Raw genomic sequence first — 18,577 nt, forward strand, 5'->3', positions numbered from 1 at the left:
ATACGCCAATTAGCACAAATGGTAAGTTCCGACAGTGCCTACAAGTGTGCCTACTAGCCGCTAGATGGCAATACCGGTTTCATATGTATACACCTGGTAGAGCTTTGCATATACATGAAACTGAATTTACAAATAACAGAGTATTTACTGATGGGCAAAGGAGGCGCCATTGCGACTTTTTTTGCACGGTGGTTTTCACGGCTTTTATAAAGGAATATATTTCTGAGTGTACGGTTATTCTACCTCTATGTGTTTACAAGATATTCCTATGAAATGAAGTTTGTTTGAAGGTTTGTTTAAAGTCGAAAATAAGGTTCTAATATCTCCCCAAGTTGCTGCGTTGCTATCTTCATTCAATGTTTTATCTCAAAAATATACCATTGTTTAGTAGCGTGTTTTTAAATTAAGTCGAGATATTCACGTGGCTGTGAAGTTACACGCAGTGTGTCTTTTTCTGTGGCTTTCGTTTTCTTACGCAAGAGTCTTGTTTATTAACGCAGACTCTTGTAAATTCAATAAGTATTATATGGGTCCATTAGTTTCCAATGCAGTACGATGTAAAATAAGACATAATTTTTTCACAGTGTAGACCCAGTGGGCAAAAAATTTGGCGATGCCTTTACGACAACGTTACGACATCTTTACGACAACGTTACGACATCCTATGTCCATGTCGTTTCGGTGTCTTTGCGACTTCGTAAAGACATCGTCAGATCATATGACTTATTTACTATATAGTAAAGATACCTTAATGACATTCACATAGAACGTCGTAAAGTTGTCGTAACGATGTCGTAAAGACGTCGCCAAATTTTGTGCCCAATGGGGAACATTTTAATAGAACGAATAAAAGGCAAGTAAATTCTGCGTAAGTTAAAGAAAAATCCCTTTACCTCTGATAGATCACGAGTAATGCCCTTCCAAAATATACCATTTTATTGTTATTTTTTAACGAAAAATGAGAAAATCGTGTTTTTGGGAAATAGCTCGTTCCATGGATGTCACTCGACAAAGTTTGAAGCAAAAGAATGAAAGGGGACTTGTTTCTCCCTAAGCAGAGATAAAATAAATTTTTCAACATTTAATGGCTCATTAAACGTCATTAAAATGAATATTTAGCTGTTTTAATCAAAAGATAAATAAATTTTTAAATAAATATATTTCCACCACCCATTGAATTTTAATTTTATGCAATTTTTATTGTAATTTCTATAAGGGAGGCTTATTATAATTAATAAAATACCAATTTATTGAGCCATGCGGTAATGTATTTCAAATTCAACATTCTCGCACATATGAATTATTATTTCATGAACCTGTGGACACTTTTCAATTTTTGATGGCTCAAATTAAAAATAAAATGATAAAGATCACTTTTACAAAATAATAAATTAATTTTTCTCGCTCTGCCATTGGTTAAAGTTGAATTGAAAATTTCCATAAAAATCAGAATTTTATTTTTGTCTTCTGCACATGGTCAGTCATTACCCACAAGAATAAATTTCTTTACCTAGGACGCATTTCACGCATAATTCAATAAGCTTTCTAACTTTTTGAAAAAATATTTTCATCTATATTTTGAAAGGCACAATCTGTCTATCACCTTTTTAAGTCAAGCCTATTTTTTGCCAGTTCACCCGGTTAGTGGTCTGATAATATCCATCGGTGGTGTATTTCGAGAAATGTTAAGAACATTCATTTAAACTAGAAATTATTATTAACAATTCATCAATAATGAAAAATGGCTTAATACCCATTTTTAATATACAAGGTGTCACAAAAATCTCGAGACGGCTAAATATTTCCTCAGGTAAGATATTTTTCAAGGAGTTCAAGGTCCTTCTTCAAGGTTTTTTCAAGGTCAACTTTAACAAATATAAACCCCCTTTTTTACATCGGCAATCATTAGAGTCGGAAATTCTATGTTAAAATATAATCTTGAAGGTCACTCTAAGCTCATTTAAAATCAAACAAGGTCTGCTTGCCTCTAAATCAATGTGAAATTAGACCTATGACCTAATACATATTCAAGCGTAAAATGTACAGTTCTATCGATTTCCAAGGTAAAAAGGGGGGTTTTCATTCACGTTTTAAAGTTGACCTTGAATAAACCGTTACTCTAAGGTCATTTAAACTTAACCAAGGTCTGCATACCGCTGAGAATAGACGGTTTTCAAATTTTGTTCGTAACGAGCAAAGGTCATTTTAAGGACATTTTTACATTCTCATCAGAGAAGGTATTCTATTTATGTAAAATTTTGACCCTCCCCCCCAGTTTTTGTCAAATGTCCACGTTTTGAGACCCCGCGAATCCGAAAAACAGGTTTTTACGAATATGTCTACCTGTCTGTATGTCTGTATGCTTTTATGTATGTCTGTATGTCTGTATGTCTGTTTGTGAACAAGATAACTTTTGAAAAATTAATCTATTAGATTGGCCTTTGGTACACTTTTTTTGTGTCCTAAACTAAAGGTCAAGTTCGTTAGCCAGCCAGTTTGGATGGGAATTCAAAAAGTGGGCACATTTTAAATATTTTTGAGACCACTTTTTTCAAAATTAAAAAATTCTCTGTACGGTTATTCATAGTATTAAAAAAACTTAACAATTTATCCCAATGACTTTTTTCGAAAAATAAAAAATCACTGGAGTTAGAGTATTTTCAAAATCCAAAAAACAAACTAAAATTAACATTTTAAGACAAACAACGCATGATGTGAAAAAAAAACAGAAGAAAAATTTTGCTTTTTGAAAGCCCTACAGGGCTATGATAACAACTTTTTTAATTTGGTTGAAAAGTTGAACATTTCAAATTTGATCGTACCAAAAATAATGAAAATCTAAAAATTCTATTTTTTGGTCAAACTATGCAAGATACGAGAAAAATGAAAAAAGCTCAAATTGCGCGCCCTTGAAAGAAATACAAATTTATAATGAATCATTATTCGATATAAGCTACAAAAAAAAAATGAGACAGAACTTTTTCATCCAAAAAAGAGCTATAATTTTTGATAGGGCACGTAGTTTATGCTTTAGTCGTAAAAAATAACATTCTAAATAAAAATATTAAATTTGTTTGAAAAAACAACACAAGGTATGAAGTTAAATTACCAGACAACAGTTGTTCGCCAAAAAGGATCTATTAATTTATTATTAATCATTTTTCGATAGGACGAGTACATATTCTTTTAATCGTAACATATAAGATTTAAAAATTAAAATATTAACTTTTTGGAAAAAGCACAAAAAAGACGAAAGAGGACATAGGCTCCTATATAAGACCCTATATAGGCTCCTATATAAGACCCTATATAGGTTCCTGTATTGGACTCTATGCAGATGCGCAGTAGTTTTTATTTAATCGTAAAAAACAATATTAAAATTTTTTTTAAATATGAAAACAAGGAAATAAGAATTAGTATGATTCAATTTCTATGCATATTATGAATTGTAATGATATATATTTATTGAAATGATACATGTTTCAGAGTAGCTTAGAATACAATTTAAAGCAAAGTAAGAAACAAATACAAAAATAATCATGATAAATACAATTTGCTTTTTATTTTTCAATTTTTTAATAAGTAATGCCGGGCAGAGTTACATAAAAAATGTATTATAAATGATATAAAAGTATTGTGTATTATGTAGAAAAGTTGACATGTTGGGCAAAATCGAGTACGAAGCACGAGATACGTGATGAGAATGTGTTCGTTAAAGCCAAAATAGCTTTAACAAAAGAGAGTCAAAATTACAAAATTACAGTTATCGATCCGGTCACCTTTGATTTTAAAAGGTCTACGCCCGAATGCGGAAGAAATGCAAAGACTAAGCGCGGAGTGCGATTGCCATCAGTCGCGTGCCGTAGGTGCGCTCAAGCTCTCGAGCTTAGCTTTTTTAACGAAAGAGAATTCACAATCACAAAATTACAGTAGTAGATGTTTTGAGTATTAATTTTAAAATGTTTGCGCAAGAATGTGCAAAAATATAAAGACCGAGCGCGTAGCGCGAGGTAAATACATAATCGAGCACGAAGCGCGAGAACCAGCAGTCGCGCGCCCTGGGTGCGCCTAAACTTGCGAGCCGCGCGCCCAGCGCGCGACGAGAGTCCTTGACCCAGAGATTCGCAGACCTTGGTTAAGTTTAAATGGCCTTAGACTGAAATTAAAGGTTACATTGTAGCTATGACCTGGGTTAATATTCACACACTCAGATCCATATATTACCGACCTCACTTTTTCAGTTCATTGAGTTTTTTTTTAACTTAAGAACTTTTTTTCTAAGTAAAATATCGGGCTGAAAATTTGGAAAATGGATCAGAAGAACATAAAGTACGTTTATGTATTCAATTTGAGTAGGAATTTCGATAAAAATTATTTTCAAAAAAATTATCTTGAATCATTTTTGACATAACCTTGAAATTGTTTGAAACTAAGAACTTTTCTTATATTTAAAATAGCTGCGAGCTGTAAAAAAGAGTACATAAACGTAATTTACTGTCGGCTCCTGCATTTCTCGAAGCTTGAGGCCGATATTTTAAATATAAAAAAAGTTCTTAAGTTCCACAAATTTCAAGGTACAAAGAACATATGTAAAGAAATGGTTCCAGTTTTAATTTATTTGAAAATAATTTTCAACAAAATTTCTACTCAAATGAAATGCACAAACGTAATTTATGGTCTTCAGATACGTTTTCCAAAGTTTCCGTTTGATATTTTATTCGCAAAAAAGTTCCTAAGTTCAAAGAAAATTCAGTCAACGAAAAAAGTGCAGTGAGTAATATAGGTATTTAAGTGTGTCTCGTGCCCTTAACTGAGAAAATATTCAGCCGTCCGAAGACTCTGTGACTAATAAGCCTCCCACAGAAATTTCAGTGAAAAAGGTCAAAAAATGCAAATTCGATGGATGATGGAGATATATTTATTTAATTATAAAAAAATGATGAACTATTCATTTTTAATCAATCAAGCCCCTTATATTGTAAAGAACTGTTCAAAAGTGGCTGGAATTTCATTGCACGCTGCGCTTCAGTTACTGAATAGTCAATAGAGTATAGCTACACTTCGCAAGGTTTTTCACTCGTGACTTATTAGAGGTAGGAACCATTTTTTTCATCATATGTAGAATTAAAACCCCTTTCATTCATGCCATTATAACATTGCCGTGTGGCATTCGTGAACAAAACAGTTTTCCAATAACACGATTTAGCCTTTTTGCTAAAAAAAACTAACATAAAACTGGTATTTTTGAAAGGTAATATACTCATTCGTGTAACCAGGAAAGAATAATTTTTTGTGTTAGCCGTACAAAATGAGTGTGTTCTACTGCTTGCGGATTAAACCTAAATTCTCTCTTTTCAAGCGGCGTGCGTGAACCTGCATGCATATATAATGTTGGACCTTGCAGTCGAACAGTGATGTTCGAGTATTAGATCAAATATTATATACTAGAAATAAAATAGAGACGCATGCGCGTTTGCACAGCGAGTTATACAATATGGTGGAACCTGGCGATATGTGAAACGACAGTTTCAACAGCTCTGTTTTTTTTTTTCGTTTGTTTACGGTTGTTTTCGTTACCCAAAAATCATCTAAAATGTTCGAAAATGTAAGTATCATAAAATGTAAGAATGGGTAAGTGCCACATTTCCTTTTTAGTGCCCTTACGCATGGGCGTGATTCACCGACTTAAAAGAGAGATTACGTTCAATTCCCCACCAATAGAACACGCTTTCCATTTTGCGCGTCTCTACTAAAAAAATACAGTACATGCCATGTAGGAGAGCTATCTTTATTCCTCGGGCAATATTTGTGGAACGAGTGGTAGGCGAGGGCCAAAGGCGCGAGTCTATGAAAAGTTCCGAAAACAATGCCCTCACCATGAGAAAACGTTGTGCTCCTCCTTTGCTATGTAATATACTGTTGGTTTTCTTAGGAGCGAAACGCAAATAGCGGTAGTTTACGCGATTGTAGAAGGTAGATTTTTGTAAACAAAATTGTAAATAATATATAAAGGTGGCGGAATCGTCTTTTGTAGTTCTTATGCAATTAACATGTGCGAAATCAACTTTTTTCAATGAAGATTTTAACCAACAAGTTATCTACTTTTCAATTTGAACTTTTAATATGTTGTTTTTGAGGTCCTCTGAATCCATATAAGAGCATTTTGCAATGACAAGTTCATGATAAATATTAACTACGGTTGTCTAAAAATTACTATTGTCACTGTTTTCGAATACTGACAGCAGCCCTTATAATATATAACTTATAGCTTATAATATATAATTAAGAAAAATATAATTAAACCTGCTACTTTAAAAACAAATCTGAGTACACTTTTTTCAATTTTAAAGGTCTACCACTTAAGCTTTTTAATTTTCGAGGCATCATACTCGCCAGCTCGGTCATAAACGTCCACAGTGGGTCTTGAGATCACAAAGCCGACCCTTTCGTGGGAAGTGTTTTGGTATTTACGCGAGTTCAGTCAAACTGGACAGGCAAGCTAACCAATTCTGTTACAGAGACATATCGATAAAAACAGCTCAGATTTTACTTTCACGCTGTGCTCCTCACTTACAGAAATTGCAGCTTTTGCAATGCAAAAATTCAAAGTGATGCGCGACCTCTTAATATTGTTTTTTTTTTCAACTGCCCTCTACAGTCGCATAAACTAAGTTAAGTGATTCTTTATTTTTTGTTTAAACAAATTGCTGTGTTAACAAATATGGCGGAAAAAATATGAAATTTCAAATTATTACTTTTTTTTGAAGTGCAAACAACGAAACTATACTCTAAATAAACAAAACATTAGTTGTAAACAAATTTTATAAACAAAGATGTGATTTGTCCTTTTTGATCAGCGCCAATTTTTTTTGACATTGAAAACAAAAGAAATTAACACAGAGAACTATATAATAAAAAAGTAGTAAAAATGAATGTTCATAATTGTTATAAACAAAATACATAAACATATCGTCAAAATGTACATTTTTCGAACGACAATTTTTTGTGCCCCTTCTAATTCTTAATGTAATTGTTATTAACAAATGTTACATTTAATTTTTTACTGTAATTTTTATTAACAAATTACATAAACAATATCTCTAAATTTGAATTTTTTATTCGAATTTTTTCTTTGCAATACAGTGATGTTAAATTCCAAGTGATACACAATTGTTATAAATGTTACCTTTTAATTTTGTACTGTAATTGTTATGCCCAAAATACATTAATGAAAGCAAAATATTAGCAATTTATGTGATAAAAAACTGATTTTTTGATAAACGCTCACTATGAATTGCTGAAGGATGTTGCCAATCATTAGCAATCAATACAAATTTAGTGTACATACTTATTTTAATTGTTATAACACTATCAAAGGCCAAACACTGTGAAGTTTGCTATCCGAGCAAAGCGAAACGAGGAAAAACAAAAAAGCATCGTGAAACAAAATACTCTGAAAAGTTAATACGTATGCATATTCTTCAGTGGCAAATCACTCTCAAATCATTATAATTAATGCAAAAGATCACTGTCAATAACGACGACGATACGGAATCAATGTGTGTTTAATGCGAGGTTTAATGTAACTCGTTATTCAGAAAGATGAGTAAGAATCGAAAATAAAATAAGGTATTTTCCGTAACTCGAACGCAAATTTAAGGAAGAGAATGAAGATAGTGTTCCGAACTTGAATAACGTACGAAATAACGAAAATAGTGTATCGCGCTGTCTCATAAAGCGACCCTTTGCGTGTACAAACGAGTCGAAGTGACGTCACGCGGCACAACAGTAGATCGACTGTGCGAGCATGTGTGAACCAAAAAGTCATTGTGGTTATTTTCGATTCAAATTTTTTGAATGGGGTTACTTTTGGGACTTTAGGGTTGTTTTTTTTTATTTTTTTTGCGGATTTCAAGAGCCCAAAATTCTGCTGTAATTGAATTTTTATTATTTTGTATTTTTGAATGTGGAACTGCTAGGTTTACGTAAGGTAGCACCTCCACAAGAAAACTAATTTCTTGAAACATGTAAAAGAGCCCAAGAATGTTATATAGCGTACAAAAAAAATCTCAAAAAAGACCAAGATTCTGAGCTATGAAAAATTTCGAAATTCTGTTCTGGAAGTGCTAGATTAAAGGACCGCCGAAAATATTGATTTGAAATTATAATTATAATTATTTCATCGAGCTGGAAGTCAGAATTATTCGCCCGTGTTCCGCAAAACAAATTCCATGTATTTACAAGTTTGTTTACAGATATATTATTAATGTAAGGAACAAAACACGAAAATCTCGACAAAAATACTAATAGGAAATCAAACGCAAATAATTTCTCAAACATAAGAAATCATGAATATAAGGACTCGTATAAGGACGAGAATAGAGTTACTGCTTGCGTTTACTGCTGTTAGTTAAAATAGCGCTCATAAGGAGCGTCCGCTAGAAGTCAGATCACTGCATAGTCGCTGATTTGAGAGTAATTAGCCCCTCGCTTATTCTTTAGGTTTGTTTTCCTTGTGCAATGTTGAACATGGCTTTAAAAAACGAAGTATTGTGCAAGCTACTAATTGACAATAAGGAAGTGGGTCCGCAAATCTTATTATCCGATTTTGTTAAAAGTAAGTGCAATATGAGTACAAAAGACCTTGAATCCTTAAACTTAAAATTAACACGTTGGTTTATACCGAATTTCAAAAGAAGAGGGAGGTCAGCTTTGTACATAAACGAAAAATTTTTGAAGCAAAACGAATGTTAGTTAAATTCTGATTTTGAAATTCCACATACATCTATTGATGGTCTGTAGTATGCTAAAAAAAGTGTAAGAATGTTCGAAGATTGCTCTATTCCAATGAAAAAAAGGAGAGTAGACAAAGTTCTGGATCAATATGGATTTTTGAACGAAGTTGAATACAATATCTCAGATGTTTCAGGAAGCTCCAAGCAAATTGCAGTTGAAGACCTTTTAGAGAGATCGAATTCAAATGTCACACGCTCAGATCATGATCAGCGGGGTCAGTCGCAGTCAGAGTGTTCTGGTAATCACCCTATACCATTTACGAGGGATGAAGCTCTAGCACAAATGTTGGATTCTAATTTCTCCAGATCTCAGTATGAAACTATATGCAGTCTGTACAATGATAGATGGAAAAGTGCGCGCAGTGATTCATCTTCCGCTATTTGTTGCGTCTGCAAAGCAAGTCTGAAAGAGATGAATTATCTTAAGAAGGTAAAATCTAAATCAGAAAATGTTAGTGTTTTTTAATTCGGATTGTCAACCCTACACGCATGGATTCGATCCTTAGAGTATATTTTGCACATCGCGTATAGATTATCTTTTAAAGAATGAGCAGCTACGGGGATGAATAAGGCACTACTCCAAACAAGAAAGGCCAAAATTCAAAAAGAGCTGAGAGCGAAGTTGGGGATAATTGCAGATGTTCCAAAATAAGGATCTGGTATATCTAATGACGGCAAAACGTCAAAAAGATCAGCGAAATCACGGTTGTAATAAAGATTTCATCGACAATTTATAGATAATCCTTTAGGCATTAGCATCTGGTGAAGAATTGGAACATTCCAGTTAGCCAGTACGCATGGTTTTACATGCCAGCCTCAATACATATGATTTTAATTCACGGAGCTAAAATAATAAAAGCTTCCACACTGCCCATCGGGAAACTCTCAGAAGAAGCTCAGGAAGCATTAGATTAGGATATTAAATCTTACAGAGAGTACCGCACTCGGAAATGCTCAAAAACAGCTACAAATTTGAATCTCGCCCATTATTTGTGGGCTACTTCTGATCCATTCATGATACACCTAGGAAAAGATCATCTGAGGAAGAAGACCACTCAAAAATTGCATCCCAGAGCTGAATCTCTATTTAAAAAGTGAAATGTGTCTTTGCTTTTGGTGTGAGAAGAGTAAAATAACTAAAACCTTCAGCTATTCTCAGTGAGTGTTTATCAAAAAATCAGTTTTTTGTCACAGAAATTGCTAATATAGGGCTTTCACTAATGTATTTTGGGCATAACGATTGCAGTAAACAATTAAAAGGTAACATTTATAACAATTTAGTGTCTCTAAATCTTGATCAGTACTATATGATTGAGAAAATAATTTGAAATAAGAAATGTATATTTGGAGAATTTGTTTATATAATTTGTTAATAGCAATTACAGTAAAAAATTGAAAGGTAGCATTTTAAAGAATTTTGTATCCCTCAGAGTTCAACAGCGCTGTCTTGCAAAGAAAAAAATTCGAATGAAAAATTAATATTTAGATAATTTGTTTCTGCAATTGGTTAATAAGAGTAAACAAGTAAATGTAACATTTGTAACAATTCTGTGTTCCTCAATTTTTAACAGTATTGTATGATTATGAAAAAAAATTCGACAGAAAAATTCAAATTTTGACAATTTGTTTACACATTTTCTGTAAAGAATGATTTTAAACCTTGACGTTTGATGATTTTCTTTTATAAGCACAAGCATAAAAGAAAATGGTGAAAAACGCTGATGCAATAAATACAAAATAAGTTTTAGATAAGCAATTCGATGTATAATAATGTTCCACAAAAAGCAGCCTGCTATTTATCAGAGATTATAACTGATGTTCTGTAAGAGCTAGAATCAATTTTTGTCTTTGTTTAAAAAATAATTTAATCTACTTTAATTGAATTCATTACAATTTTCATGTAGGATGTATAGATGCTATCTATGTATAGATGTATAGATGATGTAGGATGCTAGAACATCTTTTTTTTTAATTTTCCGGAAATTTGTTAACTTCTTTTGCTTTTTAGAAGTTTTACGTAAAAATTCATCAATATTAATGACGTGGTAATTTTTTTGAGCACTAAATTAAACGTTTTTATTAGAGAAATTTTTACGTATGCATTGATTGTTCATTTTGAAAAAATAACATAAAATGTTTAAAAAGCAGCAAGTTACGAGTTGTTTTAAAAGGGGGCCTGACGATTTTTTCATATTCGGTAAAAATACTCAGGAGGCATCCCCAAAACATAATTCTTAGGGTATAAAGAACAAATTTGAACCTACTCTTTTAAGTGAAACTTAGTTCTTAGGCGCTGTATATATATAGTTTATAAAATTATTTCGTTCTTTTAAAAGACAAATTGCAATTAATTATTTCATAAACATTTTTGGTCACAAATTTTCACTTTTGAGAAAACGTTAATTTACTAACATTCTTAAAAATGCAGTTTTAATTTGTTTTTCAACAAAATTTTAATTCGATTTATTACATGATGATATCTATATGCGCTGTCGATACACATGCTGACGTTCGATGAAGGATTTTCTTCTCGGAGAGACCAGATGAAAAGTTGCTATAAAACTTGGGGCACTGGAGTTCCTAGTGCAATTTATATGTGATTATAATGTTTAGAGAGTTTATCACTTGAGATAGCCCCTTTTCATTTAGACTCTCCTAGATGGAATTATTGCTTCTATGCATTATTCACGAGTGCAATGGCGTAGCCAACCGCAACAATATTAAGCTTGAGACTGGAAATATTTGTGTAGGAAATCTTTACCTAATGAAACCGCGGTAAAAATTAGCGTTTTGACATTGCACGGCTAAACGGACATTTCACATTAATTCCAGATTATAGAAAAATATAAGCAGTAGGTAATTTATGGTACACATTAAATAAAATTAGCACGTATTTTGACAAAGAAGTTTCCCCGTATAGGGTGTAATTAAATAATTTATATACGAAAACAGAAAACTATTCAGTTTCCTTACAATTCTAAACATTTTCTTGTGGAACAATATCTAAAAGTAGGCACTAAAATAACCGTATAGCGAATTCAGCAACTATTGCTCCATTAGTACATTTTTTAAGCCAACAAAAACATAACCAAAATTATACAAAGAAATAGCAGAATCGAACAAAATTGAACATTTTTCTTCTTCTTAATATATCCACTAATTTTAAAACACGAATTTCTTGTTCAATGACAAAATGCATACTGAGATTGAGACAAGTTTTTACATCCTAAATTTGAAAAAAAGACCACAGATTCATGGAAAAGAGCATTCTGGTACAAGCTAAAAACTTGGTTGCATTTAAATTAATATTAGCATAACATATAAATATTTCCTATTAAAATTTCCCTGAAGAGGACGCCTAAAAGGCCACGAAACAGGTTGGATCCGTGTAGAACAAAAAAGATGGATAAACAATAAAGAACTGATAGAGAGGTGATTTGGATGTCTCTTTGTCTTTTTCTCCCTCCTTTTTCAATTGCCATACATCTGTCTCTAATTAGCCGTTTTACAATGTTATTTGAAAATATATTTTTCTTATTTAAACATTTTTGTGTAATTTTTTTTTTTTGCTCAAATTAATTTTCTTAAGTATTTGTTTTTAAAAGACAGTTTTTTCAAAGAGCATACTCCTTAAAGCCTTCGTGTGCAATTTTTTGCACGATTTTTTAAAAGTTTATGTTGGTTTAAAAAATGTAATGTCAAATATTAAGCAGAGAAATTAAGTCATAGACCCTATTTCGTTCTCTAGCGGTCGGTTATTTTGCCGTTCTTAACAATTCGATCCTTGTTCCATAAAAAATATGTATTATTATTAGATAAAGTAAAATTTTGAATTAAAATTTTAACAATACATTTTCCTAATAGAAAATGGAAATATTTGAATCAGAGAATTAAGAAATGTCGATTCAAGTGAATTTCGGTCTATCGGTTTGTGAAATTCTTAGTCAATCTCATAAATTTAATAATTTCAGTTGTTCACAATATGGGAACACCGATTCCGGCTATTCAATTGGAATGTATTGGAATGGAAGCTTCTAATGTGTCCCCTAAGGGTTTACATTTTTCTTGCACCTTCTTCTTTATTCCTTTACATAACCCCCACACACTTACTTGGTGGTGGAAGGGGGACCTACAGTTTAAGGTGGGTTCCGAACCATCGTCTCACTTTCTTCCGGCTATTCAATTGTGCAAAGAATTATTTTTATTTTTTCTTATCAGAACCATCGGAACTATATTAACCGCCTGAGTTTCTCATATTTTAGACAACTCAGCTACTAAATGGTCCGATAAAAAAAAAACAAAAAAAAACGGAAAAATAATTTAACAAGGTTTGCTCGATTTGGTAGTAGTTATATGATGGCCGATTGAAATGATTAACCCAAGAACAAAAACGTATGTGTGGAACCCCACACAAATCCCACGTTGTTAGTCCTGTTCCGAAAATTCACGTTGTTGTACTTCGGTTAAAATTCGCCTGGATCAGAATTTTTAAATTCAACGTTTTAAATTATTTCCATTCCATCGATTCTTGTTCCCTAGGAAACAGTGCTTTTATGCAGAACCGAATAGCTCTAATATGGTCTCAATTAATTAATAATTGAAAATAAGTTAATGTAGTTTAATGGATGTAGGTGATAATATAGAATTTTCATGATTTTAACACAATTTTTCCCGCAAGGATGATAATTATGACATTTATAAATTTTTCATATTACATAATCCTTACTTTTCCACCTTTAAGTAGTAACGTAGCCCTTCCAATCAGTCCCTTTAACAAATGCGGGCTACGCCACTGACACGTGTGTGGGGGGGGGGGCAAATGTCCATCAATCATTTAGAATATAATTTCCAATGCCGACTGAACTAAAAATCATTCTCACGTTGTTCTAATCTAACTATAAGTCAAGAAGTTACTTTTTCGCTACTGAACATACAAAGTAAGTCGGAACCCAAACTGAGTTTCAATATTAAAATGCGTTCAATTACGTTAAATTTATGTATAAACTCTGTTTAAATGCAGTTATGATATATTTGATAATTTACCATTTTCTCGTATTTAATTTCAATTTGTCCTCTAATAAAAAAGGAACAGGTTGAGGACTCGGATTTGAGAAATCGCGCGTGTTTGAAGTCTTTGGGTTCCGACTTGCTTGGGTCAAAAAAATCTCTGCGGACTTGACACAACTCTACCTTGAGGATCTCTTCTGAATAACACTGTTTTCAAATTTTTTGGATACAAACCTCAAACCAAAACAAGTGTTTTCAAGCATAGACGGAAATTACTAATTTTACGTTTGACTATTGAAATATTGATGTTTTGACTGTCCTGTCACTGAAAAAATTCGCCCTAATTTTTGCACCGTCAAAGCTTATTCAATCTTTTAAATATTGTATTTCCGGCATCACTCTACTGGTTAAAAATAGTATCAGATTTTTTAAGGGCATGTAGTAGTGTATGACATCACATTTTTGTCACAATTGAATTTCATCAATTGTATTTTATCAAATGGGTTGAGTTTTAGATATAGAAAGTTTTCTTTACCATTCTGATATATTAATCTTTTTTATATAATAAGTTGTGATAATACTTATTTATTTTATGTATTTAAAAGGTAGAGAAGATTATAAAAATTAAAAACAACTAATTATTGTTCTTGCTTTATAATATTTTCAAAAAAGCTTTTTATATTTCTTAGTTATAGTGATATGAAACACTTGAATATGGTATGTTAATAGTATGCTAAGGTAGATGCAAGATTAGAATAGACCAATAGAAGATTAGTAAAGAAAAAATCAATATTTTGATAAATTAATTATAAGTGAAAATAGAGATATTGAATTAAAAATTTTATACTATTTTTGTAGGAATATAAAGAACACCGAGATGCAGAAGATATCATGCCTCTTGCAACGAGTGACTTCAAGACTCCTATTTGTCAAGAATTGAGATCTATACGAGGAAGTAGCCTGGAAAACACTGGCTTCGGTGAATTACAAACGTCCCCTGTACAAATCGTACAGCCGAATGTGTACAGTAGTAAAAATAATTACAACGAACGAGGCAGCGTGGACAGTTCAGATACTTACGCTAGCTGTCAGACGCATCCATTTTATTCTCAAAACGACCTCACTGAGGAGGCGGACAGTAATTTGTATGTAAATCCACTTGAGGGTACGGAGAAATGCAGTGGTATGCGGGTAAAGAAGTCTGCATCTGGGGAAGTAGGACATTTCACTCTGGATGTATCTCCAAGTATGGAATCGCTCAAGGAAATTAATTCGTCGAACAAAGGTAGTAAAGTCAACATAAATGAGGCAGTTCCAAAGCACAGGAAGACACGCACTCAACAGGTGTGTATAACTGAATTTTCAAACTGGATAAATGCATCCAAAAACTTTAAATTTACTACAAATATATTTTTAAAAATGTATGTCTCCGGCTTAATGTGGTTACTGTGCAATATGTCGAAGGCATTTTTTTGTTAGAGTTGGATTTTTAATGGATTCTAAAAAATAATATATTGGGCGAAGCCTGGTTTTTACCCCATTATTCATGGACTGAGTTTCAGCCAAGTGCATGATGGGGGGGGGGGGAGCTACAGCTTAAGGTGGGTCCTAAACCACCATAACCTCGGTAAAGGTACATAGAAAAGTTTCCAGAAGTAACGGCACAGAGATCGAACCCCGGACCTCTCATGAGAAGTCCGAGCATCTAACAAGTTAAGTCACCGTGGCTCTATAATAGTAAATTATGATACAAGTGCGGTTTGTAACCCATGTAAAAGGAAGTTTGTGTCATAAGAAATATTGTGAGACAGTGGTAGCGTGTCCAAACTGGAATCTGCAACCTCCTGTAGAATGCCTGCAGCTACAAATTCGGAATCTTCGGAGTTATTGTCAGAATTATTCGGGAACATTGTTTTTAATTTTCTTCAGAAGCATGACAAAATTTCGTACAAGGGAAACTAACCTTCTTCTTCTTTGTTTTTGGCTTTTTGATTTAATCAATAATCCATGACATAGGCGAACTCACCTAAACGTTCAACTCATCAGCTGACGATATGATGATAGTTGTTATTCGTTGCGCCCGGTGACTCCTGATTAGGTGCGACAACTCTAGTGAAACTCGACCAATCAGGCAGTCTTTACTGTTGGATCACGCGTCCGGTGGCCTCATATTGGTTTTGATCATTCTTGCCACTAATTAGAAATTAGCGGTTTCCTTGATTTCCTTGCATGGAAAACAGCAAAAAACACTTTTCCTCAAAGTATGCTTGATGATTAACATTCCCGCAGGAAATTCCGTGTGGGAATGTTATAGTTACCACACACTCTGACTTCTTTAAGAATCGTCTCTTTTGTGCTTATTTTTTGGTGCGTAAACTGTAAAGCTGCCATACAGTGTTGCAAAAATATATTATATTATTATGTCATTGTATTATATATTATTATATTATATTACTACAATTTTACTTATTGGACATTATTAGGTACTGTGTGAGAATCCTAATGTAATGCTAGATTTTAATCAAACATTAAGAAAAAGTCCTGACCTAAGATTCAAATAAGGTTTTATTTCAAGCCAATCTCAACTACCTATTTCGATCATTCACAAAACTGCATTTGATACAATCGGAATCAATCCAGATAATTGCAAGGGTTACACAGGCAGACTTTTTAACTCTTCTCAATTCGCACATGAACACCAAGTTCAACCCGACAAAATTCAAACCCAATCTATTTTCAATCCTTGCGCCCAATTCGAATGATTCTCAAGTCCATGAAGCGCAATACGATTAAATCAAACACCAAGGCCAAACAAAGTTTTAATGCTCAATCTGACGTACAATGGAAGTGAATTCGGCACTCATCCCGAGCAAATTTCAATACTATTCAATCCATAAACTAACATCAAGTTTAATCCGAGTCAAACCGAAACCAATCTGAATTCACTATTCATTTGTTTTCAATTCGCGCCCTCAATATGAACCAGTCCGAAACCAATATCAACCCATATTTCAATCATGTTTAATTCATGAGTTAAATACGAATAAATTCCGCAGTAAAATTTCAGCCACAACCACGTCTCACAACCGTGAGATAAGAGGTTACAGTCTGTAAAGGAATCAATACGACGATCCAGCAAAAGCCTCGTGCACCCTAAGAACATGGAGCGACCCAAGGACAACCGCCTTTTGCATTTTTCCCGCAAGTGTTCTAGCATATTGTTGACACGCAGGGACGCTTTTTAGGCATTAGTCTTGGCATGCAAAAATGAAACCCTCTGTATCAGACTTCAATCCGGGCGATTTAAGGAAAGCAAACGTTAGCTCACAAGACATTGACTGATCCTTCACGTTTCTGTGGAAGATACCGTGCATCCTCTTATCGAGGAGCTGTTCATGAAAGTTTTTCTCTTGTGCTTTTTTAATCCGGGCTTTCAGGAGTGAGTACTCGAGATGGATAAGATTTGATGCATTTTTCTCACCCCTAATACTGAAGTCAAGTCCGAGTGCGTCAGCACCCTCCTCCGCTACTTTGCACAGAAATGCTCCTTTGCCCACTTCTTCGTGATTCCTGACCATTTTAAGAAGAGGGTTTCTTCCATTTGCAACTCTATGTGCTGTTCCCAGAATAATCCTGTTGTGAAGACATTCAAGATTCAATATTCCGCGACCCCCTTGACGGCGTGAGATGTACAGTCGCGGAACGAACGACTTAAGATGCAAGCTTTTGTTCATGTGCATAACCTTTCTTGTCCTGATATCAAGAGATCTGAGCTCGTTCTTCGTCCATAAAACTACTCCAAATAAATAGAGTAGTACCGGGACGGCAAGCATGTTCGTTGTAGATACTTTGTTCCTCGCCGACAGTTCGGAAGACCAAATCTGTCGGATGAGACGTTAAGTATAAGTCTCTCCAGAGCAAAGGTGTCGTATGGCGCTTCTATCAACGAGCTCAGGATCTTCAGGGATGCCATTAAGTTTTCCCCGCTTCAAATAAACCTTGGCGCATTTGTCAAACCCAAATTCCATTCCAATTTCCTTAGTATATCGTTCAAAAATCCCCAGAGCTAGATGCAGTTGCTCTCCGTTTTTAACATAGATCTTAAGATCGTCCATGTAAAATACATGAGTGACCTTGTACTTTTGATCTGCAGGTTTGCCGCACAAGTACTCGTCGGAATGACGCAGTGGTAGAGATAGTGGCAATACTGTAAGGCAAAAGAGGAATGGGCTCATGGTGTCGCCCTGAAAGACACCTCTCTGAAACGTGACCTTGTTAGTTGTCACACGATTTTTTGCCAGATGAGATAGTAAATTTGGTTTTCCAAAGCGGCATCAATCTCTCAATGCACCCACCTATTTGCGGATGAACCTTTAAGATTTCCAAAAGACAGATGATAAGTCTATGGGATTTCGAATCGAAAGCTTTCTGATAATCAATCCAGGCCATCGATAGGTCACGCTGGTAGAATGCTGCATCTTTGCAGACACATCTATCGATTAGCAGGTTCTCCCGACATCCGGCTACGCCTTTCTTTGAGCCTCGTTGTTCATACATTTCTTGCCACACAGGTTCAATTGCCCGAACAATCCTATCATTTAGGATAGCTGTGAATATCTTATAAAGCGTATTCAGACAAGTTATTGGCCTGTAGTTCTTCGGGTCAGATAAGCTGCCTATTTTGGGCAGGAGTATTGTGCGCCCTTCCACCAACCACTCTGGAATCGGCTCTTCCGACTTCAAATATGAGGTGAAAATACGGGCCAAATGCTGAT

General features: G+C 33.9%; 1 protein-coding gene across 4 annotated transcripts in view; it reads left to right on the top strand.

Moving 5' to 3' along the window:
• LOC117183066 (potassium voltage-gated channel protein Shab) overlaps nt 1–18,577 on the top strand; it is a 164,409-nt gene that overhangs the window by 98,013 nt on the left and 47,819 nt on the right. For all 4 annotated transcript variants that reach the window (XR_004468342.1, XM_033376223.1, XM_033376232.1 and 1 more), the window contains one exon: nt 14,661–15,146. Coding sequence is in view for 3 of the 4 variants with exons in the window: in XM_033376223.1 (XP_033232114.1) it covers nt 14,661–15,146 (486 nt within the window). In the remaining variant the exon portion in view is untranslated. The remainder of the gene's footprint in view (nt 1–14,660; nt 15,147–18,577) is intronic.

The sequence above is a fragment of the Belonocnema kinseyi genome, chromosome 1, assembly GCF_010883055.1.
Source record: "Belonocnema kinseyi isolate 2016_QV_RU_SX_M_011 chromosome 1, B_treatae_v1, whole genome shotgun sequence".
NCBI lineage: Eukaryota > Metazoa > Arthropoda > Insecta > Hymenoptera > Cynipidae > Belonocnema > Belonocnema kinseyi.